Consider the following 23,737-nt stretch of genomic DNA (forward strand, 5'->3'; position numbering starts at 1 on the left):
CCTCGGTGACCGACTACACGGTATGCTGGCTGCTACGCTCACGAGACCACACGCTCGTTCCGATGGTTTTCCGCTCACGCTTGTGTTGCTGTCGCTGCTTTCTGCTGCCGATCCGCGCTCGCTGAATGTCGCCGACTGAATGAGCTTCCCTTCGCTGGTGTGCCTGTCTTATAGCTACACAATGCCAGCTCGACACCGGGCACGTTGTTGGATGCGCAGCCGGACCACTCGCTTGCTGCTGCTGTTCGGTTCCTCTCGACCGATGCTCGCGTGCCGAATTTCGCCAATCGAATGACTCGTGCCCTCCGCATCGTGCTAGTTTTATACTAGCGAATGACGAATCGGACAAATACATTTTCGTACCTGTTTGCCACGCCTCGCTAGCGTGTGAAGTAGAATTTCCCCTCCCGGTCCACGAACAATGATACGCGTGGAGATATCGGCATTATATTGCTCAACATTTGTGAACGGTCAAAGAGGAATTGCGTGACATTAATAAATCATGATTAAAATACTCTTTAGAATATACATTATTTATATTTTTCCAAAATACTTTGCTATTTTTATAACCCACTACAGAAACGAAGGGTTCGACGAGGAGTGTAGAGCGATTTTGGAGGAGAAGAACGCAGCACACATGCGGTAATGTTGCAGCAAGGAACCCGGCAGAACGTGTAACATTACAAATAGAAGTGGAAGCAGCAGACCCGCCTCTTTCGGGGGAAAATGCCGCCTGGAAGAAGATGAGTGCGAGGAAATGGAACTGCTGTGCCGTTCCCATGAATCAAGTTCTACCAGAGGTTCAACGCATCCCGGAACGGGTTCGTGCCGTGAGCAGAAACCTGCTGGAATAAGGATGGGAGCCTCCTGACGAACAGACTTGAGGTGATCGAAAGGTGGAAGCAGCACTTCGATGAGCATCTAAATGCCGTGGAGAATGTTTGCACGAGAGACAATGAAGGAAATGGCTACGTTAGTGCAGCAGTGTCCCATTCACAAGAAAGGCGACCACTTAGCATTTGAGAACTTCAGAGCGACCACCTTTTTAATACTGCCTACAAAGTGCTATGGCAGATCACCTTCCTTTCTCTATCATCTAAAACAAATGAGTTCGTGAAAAATTATCGAGTCGGCCTCATCGACGGCTGGTCGACAACGGGCCAGATATTCACCGTGCGGCACATCCTCCAGAAATGCCGCGAAAACCCAAGTCCCAACGCATCACCAATTGTTCCGGAACTGCAACAAGGTGGCGGATCATTATTCCCACTTTTCAAAATCACTTTGGAAGTTGTTACATAGATTTAGTACTGCGTAAGAGTTCCGGGTGAACTATCCAGTTTATAGAACGATTAACCACGAGCTCGCTGCAGTCTATGGCGAACCCACCATCCAGAAGGTGGCTGAATTCGGATGAATACAATAGACAGAGCAGGTTGCAAGAATACCGGACAACAATCATGCAAAGTAGGTGTTCATAAAAAAAAAACAATAAAAAGAGTAATGATTTCGGATAGTTTCAAGATCAATTATGCCAACAGCTCAGATCTTCACTTTGAAATACTCCTGTTTTCAATTTTCGTTTCTTTATTTGTGAATATATTTTACATTGAAACGATACAAGATTTTCCCTTCAACTAAAATGTGCCCGTGTTGCATTCACGGGTTCTGCTCTACCTCTTGTTTGTATGCGCTTGTTTGCACATCCTTTTTTCCTTCGTTCTTCCTAGTTTCATTCATGGTTCTTGTATTTTGTATGTTCCGGCACTCCCGGGGAAGAGACCCCATTCTCGCGAGGAGACAACCTCTCGAAATAACACATCTTTGTTTGTTTGTGTAAGTAGAGTTTCTTCCTACTCTTGTCTCTAACAACTAACAGCGCTTAAAAGTGATAAATTAAAGATATCTATCTAAGGTATAGTGGAGGGGATGGGGGAGGTTCTAGGGTGTCTTGTGTGGGGGGTGTAGGAGTGTTTTCGTCTTTTCAAGATTTACAAAAATACGCATCTTCACCTTGAAGGGGCAACAAATGTGCCCATTTTCTTTCTTTAGGAGCCACATGCATCAACATGGGTTTGGTTTGGGGTTTGCTTTTCCTAATTTGTTATGTTTTTTGTGCAGACTTTTTTCGTTGTTTTCGTTTGTTTTTTTTTCCTAATTCTGTTGCTCTGATCCTAGCATAGTGGTCGATTTGTTTAGTTTCACTTGTATTTTTTTTTTCAATAAAATTATAATCACTAACAATTGTTACATATTTACAAGGGGTTTTGTTGTTCCGATAGTTTTTTTAAGTACAAAAAATAACAAGATTTCACGAGTTAACGATCGGGTTCTTGAAGATTTTGTCGTTGTTTGTGTGTGTGTATGTGTTTGTTTTCGTTTGGCGGGCAGTTTAGCAGTTACGTTAGTATACTTAAACGATCCGTACTCTTTTTTTACAACAAAATAAAACCGAAATCAATGTTGAGGGCAGTTTTCAGTTGAGAAAATGACTCCATAAATGGGTCAAGTGCCGTTTGGAATTGTTCGGTGGTGTTCTAGTCCAACGCAGTAACAAAATTTGCTATGGTGGCTATGGTACGTTTGGTTTTGAAGTGTCGGTGCACTGTGGGTTGCCTACAGTGAGGCGTGACGATCACGTTCCAGTGGTGAGATCTGTCAAGGGGGGTTTGGGCTAAGATTGGGGCTCTTTGTTCGTTTGTTTGCGTTCGATGTAAAATCACAGTAGGCCATCGCGTAAAGCGGCAGACTTTTCTGGTTGAATTTTACGAGTTATGGCAATGCTTGCTACGATCGTGCTACGCTTTGGAGAAGCAAGGGCAATCGTAAACGATTTTTACATTTATTATTCTTGAATGACACGGTCAGGTTGTTGGCAACAGAGGAAAGATGAGTTTGGACCGAGAAACTTGCGTGGGTATTGGTCAAAAACATTTGAATTCGTTGAATTTCTTCGGATGTATTCCGAAATTATCAAAATCACAGATTGTTATACATTTTGGAGCTCATCTTTCGACGGTGGCTAGTTGGTTGTAATAATTACACTTCGTCACACTTTTCGTGTAAATTTGTTCGATACGGTTGCTGGTTGTTGGAAATGTTTTGCTACGTACGTCAGTTGTGCGATCAAATCGCAGTTATCGTAGACTTGTTCTCTTGACTCCTAAAACTACAATGAAATGTGAACACAATTTCTCAAAAACTGTGTCACTTCGCCTAATAACTACAAAAAATAATATGAAACAACTATTCTGTAGAAGTAAATAGTTTCTTTCGCCTATTTGCACAATTTTATATCACAATTGTATTTTGAATATAGATTCTGCTCTCTGTATAAGTTAACGGTTAGTGTAGCCTGGCTTCGTTGTGGTTGTGTGCCTTTCGCGCATTTGCTGTTGTAGTATTCGCATCGATGGACGTTGTAATGTGACTGAAGATTCGATAGTTTGCAAATGATTTGGTGTAATTTTCTTCGTAGAAAAAGAAAATACAAAAACAAGGAAACTAATGCATTATAATGCATGTTGCTTTGGGTAAAAGGTGGTCGTGCGTATTTTCCCAAACAGTTGGAAGGTTTTGTTGCCTGCTGCTGCGATAGTTAGCGGTCTGTTTCTATGGACATGATGCGCTGCGCTGCCTACTAAATCCGTGTGCTTCCCAACTTGTGTTCTTCATGGTACAGAAGATAAACAGAATTCTATTGGTCTCTGGGGGGTTATCTGCTACTTTAACTACTGCCTATTTTACTACTGCTGATTGCTGACGATTTCCTGCTGCTGCAGTTGCTCCTTTAGGTGTTGTAATCGCTTTCGTTTGATGGCATTCATGAAATTCTTGTATCGTCTGTCCTCATCATCCACTGTTTTTTGGTTGAAAAGGGGCGAAACGAAAAAAATAGAAAGAGAGAAAAGAAATGATTAGTAAAATCGACGGCCGATGGGTGGCTCTGGGTTCCACTAAATGAGAGTAAATGCTGGTTTTAATAGCGGCGCAAAACGAGCGAATAGATTACATGGCGATATTACAATGAGAGAAAAGGTAGCTTTTGTAAAGATTCAACTGTTATGCTGTTCAGATGCTACGAGACTGATTCCTACTGGGAAGAAGTTGGGTGTAGGAGGATAGCTACTATAGAAGTACAACAGTGTATGTGTGGCATTTCAGTAAATGTTTGCCAATTGACTACTACTAAGTTCTACTTAAGGTGTATTTGATGTGTCAAAGAGTTCGAACTAGAAGCGAAGAAGTTTATTTGGGTCTAAGTGTAGATAACTGAAAAAACTACTTTGAAAGTACTTTTGATAGAGAAAGAACGTTCTATACATTATTATTGCAGCTAAATACAGTATCATGCATGTATAAGGTTTATAAGGTAACTTATAATTATATCTTAAATATACATAGTTTGCGCTTACTTTTATTTACATACTTATATTTACAATAAATGTTCGACATGGCATACACATAAACTGACTTGAAACAAAACTAGTTGGCTCTAGTCAGTGATTAACTTGCTTCACAGCCTCGGGTTTTTCCACGATTTATGAATTCATGTCACGTAGTATATTTAGCAAATTGCGATCGCTGGAGAAACTCTTTGTCCTTGCAAACACCAAGCTTGTCTCACAACTAATCAACCGTGTGACAAATCTCAGATGACCTCCGAGATTACAAACAGCAGATTTACCAAATGTTTTTTATTCAAATAAACATCGATTGAAATACAACAAAGCCGCTGGAGCATATCAACTACCCAGCGAGCTTCTAAAATACGGTGGAGAAGCACTGAGCACTACACTGGGTGTTTACCAAGATTTGGGAGGCGGAAGAACTGCCGGAAAAAATGGATAGAAGGTATCGTGTGTCCCATCTACAAAAAGGGCAACAAGTTGGATTGCGGGAACAATCGCGCGATCACGCTACTGAGCGCAGCCTACAAGATACTCTCTCAATTTTTAAGCCGTCGTCTATCACCGATTGCAAGACAGTTCGTGGGGCAATATCAGGCTGCATTCATGGGTGAACGCCCTACAACGGACAAGATGGTCGCCATCCGCCAGGTGTTGCAGAAATGCCGCGAATACAACGTGCCCACACATCACTTGTTTATCGATTTTAAATCGGCGTTTGATACAATCGATCGAGACCAGCTATGGCAGATTATGCACGAATACGGATTCCCGAATAAACTGATATGATTGATCAAGGCGACGATGGATCGAGTGATGTGCGTAGTTCGAGTATCAGGAACACTTTCGAGTCCCTTCGAATCACGCAGAGGGTTACGGCAAGGTGATAGTCTTTGTTGCATGCTGTTCAACGTTGCTCTAGAGGGTGTAATAAGGAGAGCGGGAATAAACACGAGTGGAACGATTTTCACGAAGTCCGTTCGGCTGCCTTTTCACTGATGATATTGAATAATTCATAAATTGTAGACGATGGCGAAAACGTACATCCGACTAAAAAGTGAAGCCAGGCGAATCGAATTAGTCAATGATGTGCCGAAGAAAAAGTACATGATGGCAAAGGGCTCCAGGGAGGAATCACCACTCCCGCCACCCCGAATTTCTATCGACGGTGATGGAATCGAGGCGGTAGAAGAATTCGTATACTTGGGCTAACTGGTGACCATCGACAACGAAACCAGCAGAGACATTCAGAGTCGCATTGTGGCAGCTTACTTTGGACTCCGCAGAACTCTTCGATCGAACCAAGTTCACCGTCACACGAAATTAGCTATCTACAAAATTCTGATTCAACCGGTAGTCCGCTTTGGGCTGGGTACGAAGCATGGACTCTACGTGCAGAGGACCAACGCACCCTTAGAATTTTGGAACGAAAGGTGTTGCGTGGAGTGCAGATGGAAGACGGGACTTGGAGATGGCGAATGAAACACGAACGGCATCAGCTGCTGAGAGAACCAACCATCGTCAACACCGCAAAAATCGGGAGGCTAGGGTGGGCGGGTCACGTCATCAGGATGTCGGATAGCAACCCGACTAAAATGGTTCTCGAGAGTCATCCAACCGATACAAGAAGATGTGGTGTGCAGCGAGCTAGGCGGGTCAAGTGGAGGACGAATTGGGGACCCTTCGTAGAGTGCGGAGTTGGTGACACAAAGCAATGGACCGAGTAGACTGGAGACGACTCTTACCTACAGCAGAGGCTTAGTCAGGCCTTAGTCTGACCGGCAAGGTAAGGTTACGCGTAGGAACACGAATCGGAGAAAGCTGTCCATGATTATCTTGACAGTTTCTATACTGATGTGAAGGCGTTTCAAGGTTGGGCTGGTAGTGAAGGAAGTGTGCTGTGCACTCGTGGAAGTCTCTGCATGCAGAACTAGTACTCGGATGACCTTTTTCGCCCCATAAAACCGCAGCGAGGCCTTAAACTATGTTCTCGACCTGTATTCAGCTTAGGCAATTAATTGGGTCCGAGCTCAGGGCCTGTTCCATCTCTCGGGTACCCTCCCTGCTTGCGTGGATAATCACTAGGGTCATAGGACACTACTTAATTGGCAGAGAAGGTTAACGGCTCTAATGGGAGCCAACATGACTTCATGGCCAGCACGAGTATCCAGGTGTCTGAGCCGGCTGCCAAGTGTACTAGGGGAGACCGTGACAAAAGTAAGCCCCAAAAGGCTGACCCTTTGAAGCCACGGACCGAGTCTGAGCCGCCAAAGGCATGCTTCAAGTGTTTCGAGCAAGGAGACAAGTTGTTGGCATGTAAATGTCCCAACAGAAGTAAATTCTGCAGGAAGTGCAGATTGGACAGCCACATTGCCAGAGAGTGCAACCCAGCCATAATGCCTGATGATAGGTGGGCCTAAATGCCTGGGTTAACGTGGAGGACACAACAGCTGACGATAATGCAGGTTACTTAGCTGAACCTAAACCACTGTTGGGCAGCACAACAGTTGCTTTTGGGCTTATCGATCTAAATACCAGCGGACCCAAACCATATCTCTCCCGAGTCAGACACGGACACCGGAAACTGGGTAGCAGATAAGGCTAAACCGCTGCGCTGTTGGAGTGGATTATTCTGCCATGGCTGACGGTCTCTGCCGAGTGGTCAGAGATGACTCTTGGCTCTCAGATAACCAATTTTGCTTCCGCAAAAGCCAATGATGGATGCTATCCGGCAAGCCGGCAAGTGACCAAAATGGCCGAGATAGCGCTCCAAAAGCAGTAATGGGGAATCCGCTATTGCGTGGTTGTCAAACTAGACGCGAAGAAGGCGTTCAATAATTGTGCAGTATTAGCTGGGGTGCTGTTGAGAGGGTCGTACGTCAACTAGGAACCCCGAAAATCCATCTTTGGCTTCTAGAATGCCGCTTCCAGAACATGGTGCTACTCTACGATACCGAGGAAAAAGGAATGAGCTACAACATCACCGTGGGGATACCCCAGGAGTCAACTTGCGACCCGATACTATGGAGCGGTGTACGACGGCGGGTGTATTGAGGCGTACACTACCAACGGTAGCCAACTGGTTGGCTTTACCGACGACATTACGCTTGTGGTATACGATGAGTGCTTGGGTTAGTCGATAGAGGAAGTGGAGCTGACGGAGGCGCAATGCGCATATAATCGACATAGTTGGGGATTGGATGTGATCGAGTTTTGATGTGACAACTGTCAGCTGGTGACAGCTGGAAATCGCCCACCACAAAACGGAAATGCTGGTGCTGAACAATCACAAGTTCGAGCAACGGGCGGCTGCACAACCAGCTCTCACGCCTGCGACAAGACAAGTACGGCGATCATGGCGTTGTTTGCCGAAGATCATACCAAACAGCTCAGCTTAGGTTCGAGCAAGCGTAGGCTGCTTTTGATAGATATGGTATCTATACTACAATATGATGCCAATGCGCGATCGAGCGCGCTAGCGTTCAACCGGCATGTGGAGTGACTTGAGATTACCCACAGGTTGAAGTGGCTTATGGTGGCCAGCTTGAGTACAACGGGAATTTCATAGTACTGAGCTAAAGACAACTTACCAAAGAGATTGCTCATGCACGGTCCCCTCTTCTCAAAGTCATTCCTAACGGGCGTACCGCTAAGCAAAGGAAGAGATAGGATGAGGTTTTAGTTCGTTAGTCTTCCGCCATCCCCACACTCTCGGGTAACTGGTTGCAGACTATCGCTGACAGACGCCGAGACGCCCATAGGATTGGGTAAGCTAAAGATGGAATGGTCGGTCTGCTCTTTGAGGGATTACCGTCTTGGTTGCTTGCATAAGTGCCTTATTCTGAAGAACAAATCATGGGACTGTAAAGACCTAGACAGAACCAAGCTGTGCATGAGATGAGTAGATGAAGGCCACATGGCATGATACTGTGCCTGACCACCTAAAGAATGATTGGTAAAATCCGTAAACAACAAACTCGTGACTGGAGATCCACCGTTCCACCCGGCCTTTGATCCAGTTTCATCGGGCAAATCACAGTTCACAGATGATCCTTTGGTTGAACCTGAATCACTGCGAACTAGCTAAGCAGTGTCTGTGATAAAAAATTGCTTAGTGGTCGACGGAAGTTGCCATCATAGTGCATCCATATCGTAGATCCTCTGGGAACAGAAATTAGATCGCGGATGTCTTCAGTTAAGAGCTTGTAGTAGCCATGGTAGGTAAAAGAGGAACTCTTCTGCAGCTTTCATTCATCTCCTCGATGGTTGACAGATAGTTGACCGTATAACAGTAAAGATGAGATGGAGAGTAGAGGATTAGGAAAATGTTAGTGACGATGGTGGCTTGCAATTGAGTAGGACATGAGGGAACTTAATGCCCAAAAAAACTGAGACAATGTAGATTCATCAGAGCGAAATGTTAAGTCTGTTCGACCATAATAATCCCAAATGTACCAAATGACGAATAACATGGCTCTTGAGCCGGCCTTCTGTTAGACTTGTTGAAGAACTAGGCGAACAAGCTGCAGAGTCTTAAAATAAGATACTTAGGTAGGTAGATCGGTTAAAACAAAGACTGAACGGTCTGTGGCTGAACAATTTAACCCTAGTCGTGCATATGTAGAAAGGTACGCTGAGCGTGCACTACGTCAGCGAGGTGAACCTCAGCTAATGCGCGAAGAACGTTAAAAGGAAGCCAGGAAACGATAATCGGATAATGCTCGAAGGCTGCACCTACACCTAGACAAAGAGGTTGGTGACAGAAAGAGCAATCGTGACTCCAAGGAGGAGAGTGGAGACGAATACATCTGATCGGAGTTCGGTGTGCAGATTCAGAGTGACCATCACGGTTGCTGCCATCACGGTGGATTTTTATCGCATACCCTTAGATAACGGATACTAGGTCAGGAATAGGTTTTAAATCGCGGCAGTATGGGCGATGAATATAAGTCCAGTGCAAGAGACAGTGTCAATATCTTACGAGGACTTAAGAGGTTCTTCTGCAGCTGTTATGCACCTCCTCCATGATTGACAGAGCAGCTCTCGCAGATGGTGGACCGTCTAACTGTCGGGTTGACGGAGAGTAGAAGACTGCGAAAATGTTAGTAGCCCGTGTAAAACTGCAGATACTATGGCTGTTTGCAATTGAGAAGAGCCTAAGGAAACTCAACAATCTAAAGAACTGGATCTGCGTAGATTCATCGAAGCAAAATGGAGGCCAACGTTTGGCGTGTTCCCCAAAATCCGTATTCAACTGTTAGGAAAATAATCTGACAAGCGGATAGAGCCTCCAAGCACCTGGGCAAAGTGGCTAGTCAGGAGGAACCAAGGGGCTAGACAATATTAGCGTATTTAGTATACTTCGAAATAAAATTGTATATTAACCTATATTAATCAACAATAAATTCAAATAACACCATCAAAGCAGGTCATATCACCAAAACAAACAAGTTCAATTTACCTTGACAGATTGTTGAAATATTGCATGTTGTTCATGTTCAGGTTGATTGGAAAAAGTAGATTTTTGCTCCCATGCAGGTAGGTTTGTGATTGTGATTACCACAAACGATGATCTTTTAAATAATGCTTTATTTTAGGCAATTATGAGCTAGATCATCATTGAAATCGATACGATGGTTAAACGGCGGCGTCGTTGATTTACGCAAACATTATCTTTTCGGAGAACGACGCAGCATCGTAATCGGGACATTATGGCTCCGAACCACGCTCCGAGCACTATTATCCGACTCCGTTTTCAACGATAAATCATTTAATATGCCAAATAAAATACTCATACCTTGACCAAGAAAAACCTCTATGCTTGACCCAGAACATCAAAACATTGTCCCTTTATTGCTTAAAAAGCCCAGTCCAAGCATGTTTAAGGGTACTATAGAATGCCTAGAACCTGTTGGTAAAAAGCTGCAATTAGGATTAACCAGAAGCAACATAAGCTTTGGTAGACCTTGGTTGAAACTATTAACTTCTGTATACATTTAGAATCTGAACAAACAGTGCCCAGTACATATTCCGAGAGACTATGAATAACACATTCGAGATCACCTTTGCTAATGTGATTATTCCCTTTGTCAATGAATTGCATTTTAAAATACACAGTTTTGATTTTAAAGAATTAATATAATAAATGACGTGTAGAAAGCCTGGTATTTCTAGAATTGAGAAAAAGGATAGCACTCGGAAAAGAACACAACATGAATCGCAATTGTCAAATGATTGTTTACCAGTTCATCCAAAGACCGGTTACTGTGATTAAAAAGTTTTCATTAATATACCTTAATATATTAACCGGAAAATTGTAGGTTAAAATAGGTGTCCGGCCCCTTGGGAGGAACAACCAGAATGGTGGCTCCGAGGAGGAGCATGTACTTAAGCGAATCTGATCAGAAATCGGTGTACCAATGTGCAGATCTTTTTAAACCATCAGAAGTAGACAACGATAAAATAAGTGTAGTAAATGTAAATCACAACTGCGTTGTTGTCGCCTGTGGATTTGTAATGATTTTGGACGAATGATCTGCGTGATCCTAGAGAACTATTTCGACACTGAAGACTTGTACTGTTTCAAACAGCTTCAAACCTATCGCGATACAGTGAAAAGTTTATAAACCTTGGTAACCTATTCTTAAAACTATCTTAACACTAAAATATGTACAACATTTACAGTGCACGTTCTATGTACAGCAGATTTGCTACGCTTCCGGATTTGTCCACCGTGTGTGTATTTGTGTTCCGTGTTCCACAATTTTCATGCAAGTTGATCCAATTCAAACTCCGACTGTGTACAAAGGACGTAATTTCCGCGTTGTTGGCGTGTTCTGATTCTGGCAGTGTTTCAGTTGTAGCCTTCGGTACTTCTGGCATTGAACACGTTTGTACATTTCAGCGTCGATCGATTTTTACACTTAATATAACTGTACAGCTTTGGAAAAAGTGTGTTTACACAGTGGGTTACATTTAGTGGCATCTAGTGGGCGTTAGGAAGCGGTGTGTTATCATTTTCTTTTCTTTTTTTGACGGAAAGTTAGTGCAAATTGAATCAAAGAAGCGTGAGTGCGATTATTGTTGGTGTGTTAGACTTACATATTTGAAAACATTGGGTGGTTAGTCAGTAGTAAAGTATACGGTCAGTGGAAAATAGTTTACAGTTTGGTAGTGTAATGTAAGGTTCTAAGTGGTATCGAGTGGTTTAGTCGAATGAGGAAGAGTAGATTTTTTTCATTTTATTTTTAGGTTTTAGGTATATTCGTCAATTGAAGTGCTAGTTTGGAAGTTGTTTGTGAAAAAGTGTCAGCTTGGGTTTGACAGGGCAGGATCATTAGACAGAGTCTGCTTCTAGAACGAAACGATGAAGTGTTTTGAAGGCAATATCGGATTGAGTAGAATATTCGGTAGAGAATGGCTTCAAATCTACAAGAAGATGTGATTGTTCGATGTAGTTTCTACAGGTAACTCGAATGTGAGAAACAATAGAGAGCTTTATTAGAGAGGAGTGCCAGAAAGTCACACCCTCGTGAAGAGGAAAAATGTTTCGAAATGGTGCTAAAAGAGACAGCATGTAATTCTCGGTGGTATGCTTAAATGTAGCAAAGTGCAATTTCTTACCCGTGAGGCGCTTGTGCGTCATAGATGTAGTGGTAGAAGTCGTAATGTATCGCGCGTGTGTCATTCTCTTACATGTGTGGATAATGTGTATATGAAAGCTATATTTTTCGTAATCCAGCGAAAAATATGCTTCTTCTATGAAGGAGTGCACTCTCTCTTTCTCTTACTTTTCTAAAGTATAATTTAAATAGATGGCAGACTTTTTCTTTTTTTTTTTGTTTCAAAGGACGAATGTGTGCTCAGTAGATTATGGACCTTAAATGTTAGAATAGAATTTCTTCTAAAAAAAAGTGAGTGGTTAGTACATTTTCAGAACGTGTAGAACAAAATAACATTGAACACGAATTTCATAGAAACAAATAACAATGCATTTTAACAAAACAAATAAAAAGTTCAACAAAAACAGAACTCAGAAAAAGGAAAAGAAGAGACAGGAAAGCAGAAGTGAACACACAAACAAATAGATAGAAATGAGGGAAATCATGGTTCCAACTTGTTTTAAATTTTTGTGCATTAGCGTTTAACAGAACAATGGCGACGCTGCCAGGCGCGTTTGATATTTTTCATATGTGTAAAAAATGTGTTCTGTTGGCTTGAGCGGGTATCGAACCCCGGTGCGTTTGCTGCGGACCGCGTGTGTGCTTCTACTATCCACTAACAGTTGCGCTTCCACCACTACTACTGTTGGGCGGCGCCCGGTTGGAGCTGATTTGGCTGTTGGCCCCTACGTAGTTCAACGCATAGTTCGGACTCTTGGTCGTGCGTTTGACGTAGAAGCTAAAGTTGTACGGATTTCGCGTCGTCGTCTGAGCGATCCGATTGAAGTACACGTCGAACACCGGGTGGTACGTGGACTTGGGTTTGGCTGTCGTGGTGGTCGTGTGACCATTATTGAAAGCACCATCACCGTGGCTTTGTTGCTGGTGCTGATTGTTGTAGTGATCATCCCAGTACGGGGAATGTGCGGTGCTAGTGCTTGTGGTGGACGGTGTCGTACTACTCGCCGTGAACTGACTGTAAGTGTACGGGCTCTTGGTCGAGCTGAATGTGTATTTGCTGAACACGTACGGGGTCTTGGTCGCTTTCGTGCGGTAGTAGTCAGATTCGGTCGTCGATTGTTGTTGATTATCGTTATTGTTGTGGTTATAGTGATTACTGTTACCATTATAACTAGAGCTAGTAGAATGGAAATTACTATGATATGTACTCGTGGACTTGTGGTTGAAATATTGGTAATAATTCCTCGTCGATGTCGGTGGCGGCGGTGGTGGTGGTGGTGTGGTGGTGGTGGTTGTTGTCGTTGTGGTGGTGGTGGAGGTGGTTGTACTTGTGGACGACGTGCTACTTGATGGTTCATAATATTCATCCTGCTGACCTGACTTGTCGTCGTAGTTATATCTAGAGAAGTTGATCCGTTAAAATATGATCGTACATCAATTTTTCTTGAGATATATACAACAACAACATCATCAATATCTACGTTTGATGATCGCTAACGAATGTAATGCAATCGCTATTGTAATGACTGACAAATTCAACACAATGACTGAACACTAGTTGTTTCACTGATACAAAGAATCATCTACCGAAACGAAAATGCAAAACTATACATACTTGACTGGTTGTTGGTTGAACCGCGCGTACGACGGTGTGTGCTGTGAATAGTCGGGAATTATGTTCTCATGTTCGGCAACGCATCTACCATCCAAACAGTGCTAAAATGAGACGAAGAATTAAATAACGTTCACTCATGAAACAAAAAACAGGGAAGTCGCAGAATTCATCTCAAATCCGGCCCGAAGAATCTTACTTGTCCATCGCCGCAGGTGGATCCTTCGGCGGCCGGTCGGTACGCCACACAGTACCCGCTGGCCGAGTCGAAGCAGAACAGCTGAGCGCAGACGCGTTCGTCCTTGAAGCAGGCGGACGTCCCCCGATCCCGCCGGCACTGGGCGTCCAGCGAGAGGAGCGTCCCGGGCAGGGTCCGGCCCAGGGCTTCGTCCTCGTGAGGAGGGTTGTGCAGGCAACTGGCGGTGTCACCACTGGAAAAGGGAGAATGAAAGGGTCATCAGTTGATAGTTCGAATCGTACTCTCGTGCTATGTGGCCTACAAATTCTCTCTGAACGCCAGAGGTGAACACACATGGAACTACCAGCCGAATACTCACTTGAGGAAATGATGGAAACTTTGAACACTGCACGGTGACCACCGGAAGCCCCGCTCGGTGTGTCGCAGATCGGACATGATGTAGCCGTCCTCCCAGCGGCACTTCTCCGCTCCCGGTCCTCCGAGGTAGCTAGGTGGGGGAGATCCATCGTGAACTGCTCCCAGCCTAAAACATACCGCAAAACGTAAAATTTTAGCATTTTTTCCACCACTTTGGACTACAAACTAAACGAAACCAGATTGGAACTAGTCTTACAGATGGCCGACTTCGTGGGCTGCCACAATGATACCGCTGAAGCCACCGGTGTCCTCGATGATGGCCACGCTGTTGACCTTCTCCAGTCGCTTGTTCACGACGCAGGCTCCTCCGACGTATGCGAATCCTTCACATTGGGATTGAACAAACACCACCACAAAACGAGAACGAGCAGGAACAAATTGAACAATCGATGTTAGTGGCTTTCGATTTCCGAGCAATATGTACACACGAGTTTGGGGGCGGGGACATTGGAAACGGGATTGATTAGGGATTTGGGGATTCCGGGTATTAGGAAGGGGGAGTGAATAAATAGGAATCACACATTAAAACGTAACTAACAAAAACCAACAACTTATTTTCTACGAATAGGGTGATAACATGCAAGCGACAATGAGTAGAACGAGAACTGAGGTTTAGTGTGAAATTTATGGGTCTGCGGTTATTCATAAAGATAAGATTTTCGGTTGCAGTAGATGCATCCCGTTATGTTGTAGGCGACCAATGAAGTACACAATTTAACATGTTTAATTAGCAACAATGCAACTGAAGTAACGTAGCGTTATGGTTTAAGGGCAGAACGTCGAATGCCTTTTCGACGTTTTGACATTCGACGTTTCGTGGCCCAATCGACATTACTAGGAATAAGCATTATGTTATCTACATCTACTTTGAAAATGACTAAACCAAGTGTTAATTTACAGTTTTTGTTTTGTGAGCTTATGATATTTGAGTATCTCTACGCTACTTAAGTATGTTTAGTAAACAACGACGTGCAGTTAAGTTTTTGTCAGCTTACGGTTGGAAGTAATCAGGAAAGTTAACATTCAATCGTAGGTTGTCAGTTCGTGTAAAAAGATAGTCGGAAGTATACATGCGTAGGTTCAGAGCAGTTTTTTTTAGTTTGAAGTTTGGTAGAAGAATTGTAGTGGAAGTCGAAGCTGGAAATTGTTGGTTTTGCTGTTTAGAGATGTTGGTTTTTTAAATACGTTAGAAATTTGAGAAGAAGAATCAGAAAAATTGGAGTTGTTGGCTATATTTGAAAAAGGAAAAATAGAAGATTGCACATGTTGTAGATAAGAAATGAATGGGAGCAATTCCACGCAGTGTACATTTACTTTGAATCTGTGATAAACAACAATTCAAAGTTCATTTTTTCTATGAGGTTCTTAGATCCGTGTAAACCTTATTTTGGCACTTTTAGTTTTATGATGATGTTTCACCCGTCTGTAATTATATTTTATGCAACACGGTGAATAAAACTCGCTTGATATACACAGCATTAGCATGATCCTGACGATGCTTGCCGACCATGGACCTGTCTTTGGAAAATGGTTATTGGAAACCTTAGTATAGGTATGAATCGCAACTTTGCTTTTTAACTTTGTATGCTTAATCCATTGTTCATTTTATAAAATATTTTCTGAAAACTTCATCACCCAATATTAGCATAACTTAAGATTGTGACCCTCTCGATTGGATTTTATCTTTCTCAGCTTTCTCAGCTTTAAAAAGTTCTCTTTGAGTTTCCCGATTATCAAGAAATGTAAAATTATTTGCTTGCCCCATAATATACAAATTCATGCAATGGCAGGCAAAGAAAGCTTCAATTAGTAACTGTGGATGTGTTTAAAAACTAAGTTTAAAAGAGGCATGCCAAGTTTTAGTGGAAACATGAAGCTATGGAGAGAAACTTAATGCTGATTTTTTTGGCTATGTAGTCAACAAACTCCTTAGCACGACAACGGTTTTAATTCGTGCTACGTTTCGACAATGTTTATCGCTATCTTCTGGCGTAACTGGGGAATTTTGATTATAAAATGTTAACACTTAATTTTTATTTTTCGTCATTTCAAAGTTTTGTTTTGTTTTGAAATGCGTCTGTTGCAAGTATAGCGTATACTATTCATGTTGTGGAATGTTTTTTTTATTTTCTTACAATACTTTTATTTGAGTAATTTTTGATGACTTTTGTGGATGACGCATCTCGCATCATTTTGTATTAAGAGTTGATCACACTCTCTCATATTTCTAGGGCCAGATTTAAAAATGTGGGGGCCCGGAGCCACAGTGTTGTGGGCGCCTCTTTTAGGGAATAAATTTTTGCTCAGAAATCGAGAAAAAATATTAACAGTTCTTACAAAAAAGTACTTATCTCGTTGTGTAAGAACTCCTTGAATTAACCCTCTAATACCCAAATTTTTGATTTTGATATAAATATCATTTTTTGTCATCTAAAATCGATTTAAGCATGTTTTGGAAGATGATTCTTTTTAACTCTCGATTTTGTAAATTTCGGTTTTTGATTTTTCCAATTTTTATTTTTGAACATCCCCCCACTTTTATATTTTTCCTGGAACCCTTTTCGGGATGGGGATTTTTTGAGACAAAAACATTTTAAGATTTTATGACTATTGTTGAAATATTTTTATTTTAATTTTTTTTCATGGAAAAATTTATTTTCCGTATAATTTTAAGGAAAATAATTTTAGAGTGCATTTGACTCCCTTAAACTATTTAAATATGATAGAATGATTTGGGAAAAATTTAAAATATGTGATTTGTAACGGTTCAATACAAAATAAACAATGACTACTGAAAGGTGACTAAAACATCAATTTGTAAATACGCTTTAAAAGACACCAAAAACCATTTTAAGATATACAGAACAGTCCTAAATGTCAGCCAAAAATATAAAAATTTTGATTGTCCACGAAACAAAAATTACAAAAATGCTCAAACTATACCCCGTCTAAAGGCGGGGTTGGGTATTAGAGGGTTAATATAACTAGAATCCTTTAGTGCCCACTCAAATTTATTCATAACAGTGATCCAGTTTTGAATTTCTAGGGCGATATTGAAAGGAGTTTTAAAAAGTAAAACGCGCTTTTCGCGTGTGTATTTGTGGCATTTGAATACTTGAGAAATTCTCCACATAAATTTGAAGCAGAAATCTTCGAAACTTTATAGAAAACATTATAGCGAAAGCTCCAAAGACAACTTCTAGTGGAATCCTTGAAGCAGTTTTCGTAGAAGTTGCAGGTCGATTACGAGTACTTTTTTGTAGGAGCATAAAAAGTACTAACGCGACTGCAAATGGAGTTGCTTCCGACCTCCGAAATATCCCAAAAAAAGAACCGCCAAAAAACCGGTTAATCCCGTAACACTTTTGTGGAGTTATCCGATTTTTTTCTCCTTTTTTCTTTTTTTTTATTAATATTTTTGCTTTGCAAAACTAGTGCGAATTGTTTTTTTTTGTTTACATATAGATGAAAATTGAAAACTTATAATAAAAATGTTGAGCGATCTTCACAAATTTTTGAAAAATACCATAAAAGAAATCGAATTTAACAGTTGAGGGAACATAGGTGGAATAATCGGAAAATCTTTTATTATTTGTATATCGCCTTTACTGCCGTGAATCGCAAGTTAGTCTCATCTGAATTTTGGGAAAAAATTGAGTTAATGGCAGTTTTCGACCTTTCTTCGGGTGATCTTTCAGCTCGAGATTTTTTTTTATTACCGTACGGGTTTGGGCCGAAGGGTCTCAGATTTTCATGAAACTTTTTCCACAGGCAGGGCTCATAGATACATGAACAAAAATGAAATGAGAAAAATTCAGGGTCGCCTATTTTCCCGGAAAAATCAGATGGAAATTTCTTGTTTTCTCCTGACACTACTTACTTTGAAAAATCGTAACTCAAGAACGAAGCATCGTAGAAACAAAGTTTTTTTTAAGAAAATGAAAGCAAATTTTCTCAGAAATCCAAAAAAAAATATAATAAATGGACAAAGTTTTCCACAAAATTTTCCACAGTTGAGAAAATTCGTAAAGAAAAGCCGGAAAAACTATGTCCGAATTCGCGGAAATTTAGAAAAAAAATATTTTTATGAAGGTTATTTCATAAGCTTTAATTGATGAAGTTTTTGGAATGCACTTTTTTTTCGTTTCTGGGTATGGCCAATTTTGTTCAAAAATGCTTAAATGTACCTTATAAGCCTTTTTTTTTGAAAAATCGTAACTCAAGAACAAAGCATCGTAGAAACACAGTTTTTTTTTAGAAAATAAAAGCAATTTTCTCAGGAATCTAAAAAAATATGATGTGGGAAAAGTTTTCCACAAAATTGTCCATCGTTGAGAAAATTCATACAGAAAATCTGCAAACACTATGTCCGAACTCGCGGAAAATTTTAGAAAAAATATTTTAAGAAAGAAATTGAACAAGCTTTGATTGCTGAATGCACTTTTTTTCATTCCTGAGTTATGGCCAATTTTGTGAAAAATTACCATATAATATAGGCTTACATGGTTACTTTTCACTAAATTGGTCATAACTCAGGAAAGAAAAAAAGAAGTGCATTCCAAAAATTTCAGCGATCTAAGCTTATAAAATCACCTTCTCAAAAATATATTTTTTTTTAATTTTCCACGAATTCGGGCATAGTTTTTCAGGTTTTCCTTTATGAATTTTCTTAACGGTGGACAATTTTGTGGAAAATTTTTTCCACATCATATTTTTTTTTGATTTCTGAGAAAATTTGCTTTCATTGTCTAAAAAAAAACTTTGTTTCTGCGAAGCTTCGTTCTTGAGTTATGATTTAAAAAAGGCTTATATGGCACACATTTATTTTTTCAGTGTAGGACTCTATAAGAATTGTTGGATTTTATTGAAATAATAAGCGAATTTTTTCAGCGACTCAAAAAAAATCAAAATAAAAATGATGATGATTAACCTGGGCTTGTTAGGGGAATATCTGTAAATAAAAAGAAAATCGGGTTAAGTACGGTTCCTTTGAATTCCACTATGAATTTGCATCCTTTGACAGATACGTATTTCGACCTCAACTGTAAGGTCGTCTTCAGTGTCTTGTACTTGAGTCGAGTCAAGTACATGCAAGACACTGAAGACGACCTTACAGTTGAGGTCGAAATACGTATCTGTCAAAGGATGCAAATTCTTAGTGGAATTCAAAGGAACCGTAAAATAAAAATGGTTTTCCACAAAATTTTCCACTAGTGAGGAAATTTTGTTGAAAAAGTTGGAAAAACTATTTTAGAAGTCCGGAAAAAATCCACAATAAAGTAGTTTTGAATGGAAATTTTATAAGCTATATTCTGTACAATTTTCAAGATGTGGGTTTTCTTCGTTCCTGAGTTATGACCAATTTTGTGGAAATTGTCCAGATGTGCTATATGAGTGAGCTGTTATCTTTGAAAAATCATAACTTAGGAACGAAGCATCGTAGACACAATGTTTTTTAGTGAAATCATTAGCAAATTTTCTCAGCGATTCAAAAAAAAAACACAAAATAAAAATTATTTTCCACAAATTTTTTTTATTGTTGAGGATAATCGGTTGAAAAATCGGAAAAACTATTTTTGAAGTCCGGAAAAAATCCCAAAAAAATATGCTTGGAAGAAAATTTTATAAGCTGTATTCTGTACAATTTTCAAGATGTGGTTTTTCTTTCCTGAGTTATGACCAATTTTGTGAAAATTTTCCAGATGTGATATATGAGCCGTTATCTTTAAAAAATCAAAACTTAAGAACGAAGCACCGTTGACACAATGTTTTTTAGTGAAATCGTAAGCAAATTTTCTCAGCAATTAAAAAAAATACCACAAAATTTTCAAAATCGGTTGGGAAAGTCGGAAAAATTATTTTCAAAGTCCGGAAAAACTCCCAAAACAATAATTTTAAAATGTAATTTTCTAAGCTATATTCTGTAAAATTTTCAAGTTTTGTTTTTTTAACGTTTCTGAGTTATGACCAATTTTGTGGAAATACTATGAAAAAAATTTCATCAAATTCTGAGAACCTTCGCACCAATTTGTACAATAATAAAAAAAATCCCCAAAAGCTAAATGAACTGGTTTCCGGGCAAATGTTCGTAGGGTGGCAAGGTTTATGTCGCAAAATAACAATGTTGTTTTTCGAAATAATCATGTTGTTTTTCGAAGGTCTCCAGTGAACCCTGCTACAGCAAGTTATCAGGTAGACTATCATCATCATTTTTTTTGCAAATTGGCTATTTTTAACGTGTACAAATCTTTTTTTTTAATTTCTAACATGAAAGTTTAAATAGTTTCCTTAAAGTCACTTTGTGTAGGTCTTGCTATTTTTTAGCAACACTGATGTAAAAAAACGGTCAAAAACATTAGCCTTTTTTTAAAAGTTAATCTACACTCCCGATCAAAAGTTTGGGGTCAGTCCCTCAAAAACATGTCATTTTTTAAAGCCCATATCTCCGGCAATTTGCGTCCGATTTCAAAACCCTAGATTTCATTCAGAAGATAATAAGTCAAAGAAACTTTGAACATGATTTAAAAGAACCTTTTTCAAAAAAAATTGTATGTAAACTTAATCCAAAGTTGCCAATTTTTTTAAAAAAATGAATATCAACTTACGACAGTGTCGCTGGAATTTGGGTCGACCAAATTTTAAGATGAGAGCGGTACTATAACCTTTTTTCTATTAGCTTTCAACTGCTTTTTACAGAACTTAGCTAAAAAATCTAGAAAAAAAGTTTTTAAGTAAATTAACCCTTGATGTCATCGACCAAAAGTTTGGGGTCACCCCTCAAAAAGGTGTATCGGCCAAAAGTTTGGGGTCACTATCGTAAAACATGAAAAATTGATTTGTAGATATCTTTGTCATCCTTCATCCAATTTTAATTCTTCTTGGCTTATTTGAAACAAAATGAATGATACTTACTGCATGGACATTGAACCACACATATTTGTTTAAATTTTCATACAAAAACTTAACGTAAAGGGCCCATATAGCCGAGGCGGTAAACGCACGGGTATTCAGCATGACCATGCTGAGGGTGACGGGTTCGATTCCCGGTCGGTCCAGGATCTTTTCGTAAAGGAAATTTCCTTGACTTCCTTGGGCATAGAGTATCTTCGTGCCTGCCACACGATATACGCATGCAAAATGGTCATTGGCAGAGGAAGCTCTCAGTTAATAACTGTGGAAGTGCTCATAGAACACTAAGCTGAGAAGCAGGCTTTGTCCCAATGAGGACGTAACGCCAAGAAGAGAGAGAGAGAGAGACTTAACGTAAAGTTGCCTCATTTTTTTAAATGTGGTGAAATGTGTTAACTTTACATAACTTTTTTATATACAAAAATCGTTAAATACGTTAAGTTAAAGACATCAAACGTAAATTTAGATAATTATCTTTGAAATGAGCCAAAAAGAATGAAAATTCAACTATAGATGACGAAGATATCACCAAATCACTTTTCCGTGTTTTACGATAGTGACCCCACACTTTTGGCTGATACATCATTTTGAGGGGTGACCCCAAACTTTTGGTCGATGACATGAAGAGTTAATTTACTTAATAACTTTTTTCTAGATTGTTTGGCTAAGTTCTGTAAAAAGCAGTTGAAAGCTAATAGAAAATGGGTTATATTACCGCTCTCATCTTAAAATTTGGTCGACCCAATTCCCAGCGACACTGCCGTAAGTTTATATTCATTTTTTAAAAATTTTGGCAACTTTGGGTTAAGTTTACATGCAATTTTTTTTCGAAAAAGTTTCTTCTAAATCATGTTCAAAGTTTCTTTGACTTACTATCTTTTGAATGAGACCTAGGGTTTTGAAATCGGATGCGAATTTGCGGAGATATGGGCCTAAAAAAATGACATGTTTTTGAGGGGGTGATCCCAAACTTTTGATCGTGAGTGTATATGTTGAATTTACCAATGTGTCACATCTGTTTCTCTATGAAATTTCCTTTGAGTGTCTGTTTGTCTACATACATCATAGTCGTTGTTATTGTTGAGCAGTGCTGAAAATGTAATTTAGACACATCTGGCCTACACTGTAGTCCCTATAGCATATTTCAGAACGAATATCAATTGGAATTTTCAAAGGTTGACGTTATCCTTTAATGATGGAGATCGAGCAGTTTTTCCGTGACTTTCCTGTATACCTGGTCTAATCGCACAAGTTTTTCATTCACATTTCAGGTTCAACTTCTGTAATGATCTGCTACAGATTAAATCTAGATATGTCGAAATGACGTTTTCAGCAATAGTTCAGAGTGTGAAATTAATCAACATTTTTATACACAAATGGTTTTCTTCATTTCAGATTATCAAAACTTTTATACAATGATTCGAAAAATTTTGTACACAAGGTGAAGAAAAAACACGTTGAATGAAGTGATTAATGAATTGAGCGATGAGTTTTCAACGGTTTCAAACAACCGATGACGATAAGTCAAACCGGTTACAACCAAAAAGTCACGCTTATAATTTACACAATTGTCCATTTGTCCGTTCTAGATTGTGCAAACAAATTCACCAGTGTTTTATGCACAAGTTTTAACGGTTTATCCACAGATGTTCCGAATTTTTACACAATGATCGAAGAAATTTTGTACAGAAAATGTGTAGAAAAAAAATGTCGCGCCAATTCGGATGACTAATTTACACATGAAAACACACACTCACACACAAAGAAGTGCAGATTGTTTTTTTTTTCGTTGGTTGAATTGTGAACACACAGAAAACAAAACCGAAGTGAACGTGGGCTGTATACAGTGGTGTGTTGTGAACTTTTAGAAGTCAGATTGTGGGGCGGAAGTGTGTTTATGAAGTGTAAGACAATTGCGATGGTTTAGTGCAGAGAGTTTTCTCGAATTTGTGGAACAGAGGTTCGCTTTTTTTCGATAGAAGTTATTTGAAGAAGTTCGTTAGAAACAGGTTTTGTACGAAGGAGGCGTACAATTTGCGAGGCAGATAGAATGAAGGGGTTGTCAGAGCTTGACGAGATGGTATTAGAACAATAGAAATCTAGGAGACGCTTGTGAGAAGAGTTTGCTAGAACTCGAAGGCAACGCAGAGGACTGCACAAAGAGCGAGATAGATAGAGAGTGGGGGAGCGCTTGAAGTTGTTGGTGCTCTACTGAGGGGAAGTGGACGTGTTTGTGTGTGTGTAGTTGGGGTTGCGGTGGACAGAACAATAGCATGAAGAGAAATCAAGAGAAGAGAAAAAACAGTGGAAGGAAATTGTTGCCGACTTGAGGGCCGATAATTACCTGCGGTACCGCGATTACACGCGTCATTTGCATACTGTCTTCTACACATATCTAGTCTGTAAAATATAGGTAATAATTTCCAGCGTTTAATACAAAACAGAACACGGGTGATTTTGGGTGTTTGAAGGAGTGGTTTTTCTGTGATATAAATTCGTGGGGTTCGTTTTCGTTCGTTGTAGTTCGTGAGGTGTCGGGTTGTTGTGATTTGCGTCCTACTGACTCTCT

The 23,737-nt window shown here is 40.0% G+C and overlaps 2 protein-coding genes across 7 annotated transcripts in view; one reads left to right on the forward strand and one right to left on the reverse strand.

Moving 5' to 3' along the window:
• LOC109418818 (homologous-pairing protein 2 homolog) overlaps positions 1–23,737 on the forward strand; it is a 375,251-nt gene that overhangs the window by 270,852 nt on the left and 80,662 nt on the right. The window lies entirely within an intron of this gene.
• Positions 1,840–23,737, reverse strand: part of LOC109405805 (A disintegrin and metalloproteinase with thrombospondin motifs like) — a 527,110-nt gene continuing 505,212 nt past the window's right edge. The window contains exons 9-15 of one of the 4 annotated variants that reach the window (XM_062861142.1): positions 23,513–23,568; positions 14,456–14,582; positions 14,201–14,365; positions 13,843–14,074; positions 13,647–13,747; positions 13,228–13,430; positions 1,840–3,859 (exon numbers count right to left, since the gene is read on the reverse strand). In XM_062861142.1, the coding sequence (XP_062717126.1) occupies positions 3,747–3,859; positions 13,228–13,430; positions 13,647–13,747; positions 13,843–14,074; positions 14,201–14,365; positions 14,456–14,582; positions 23,513–23,568 (997 nt within the window). In that variant the 3' untranslated portion in view covers positions 1,840–3,746. The remainder of the gene's footprint in view (positions 3,860–13,227; positions 13,431–13,646; positions 13,748–13,842; positions 14,075–14,200; positions 14,366–14,455; positions 14,583–23,512; positions 23,569–23,737) is intronic. The other 3 variants (XM_062861144.1, XM_062861143.1, XM_062861145.1) reach the window with 3 other exon arrangements.

This window comes from Aedes albopictus, chromosome 3 (genome assembly GCF_035046485.1).
Source record: "Aedes albopictus strain Foshan chromosome 3, AalbF5, whole genome shotgun sequence".
Lineage (NCBI taxonomy): Eukaryota > Metazoa > Arthropoda > Insecta > Diptera > Culicidae > Aedes > Aedes albopictus.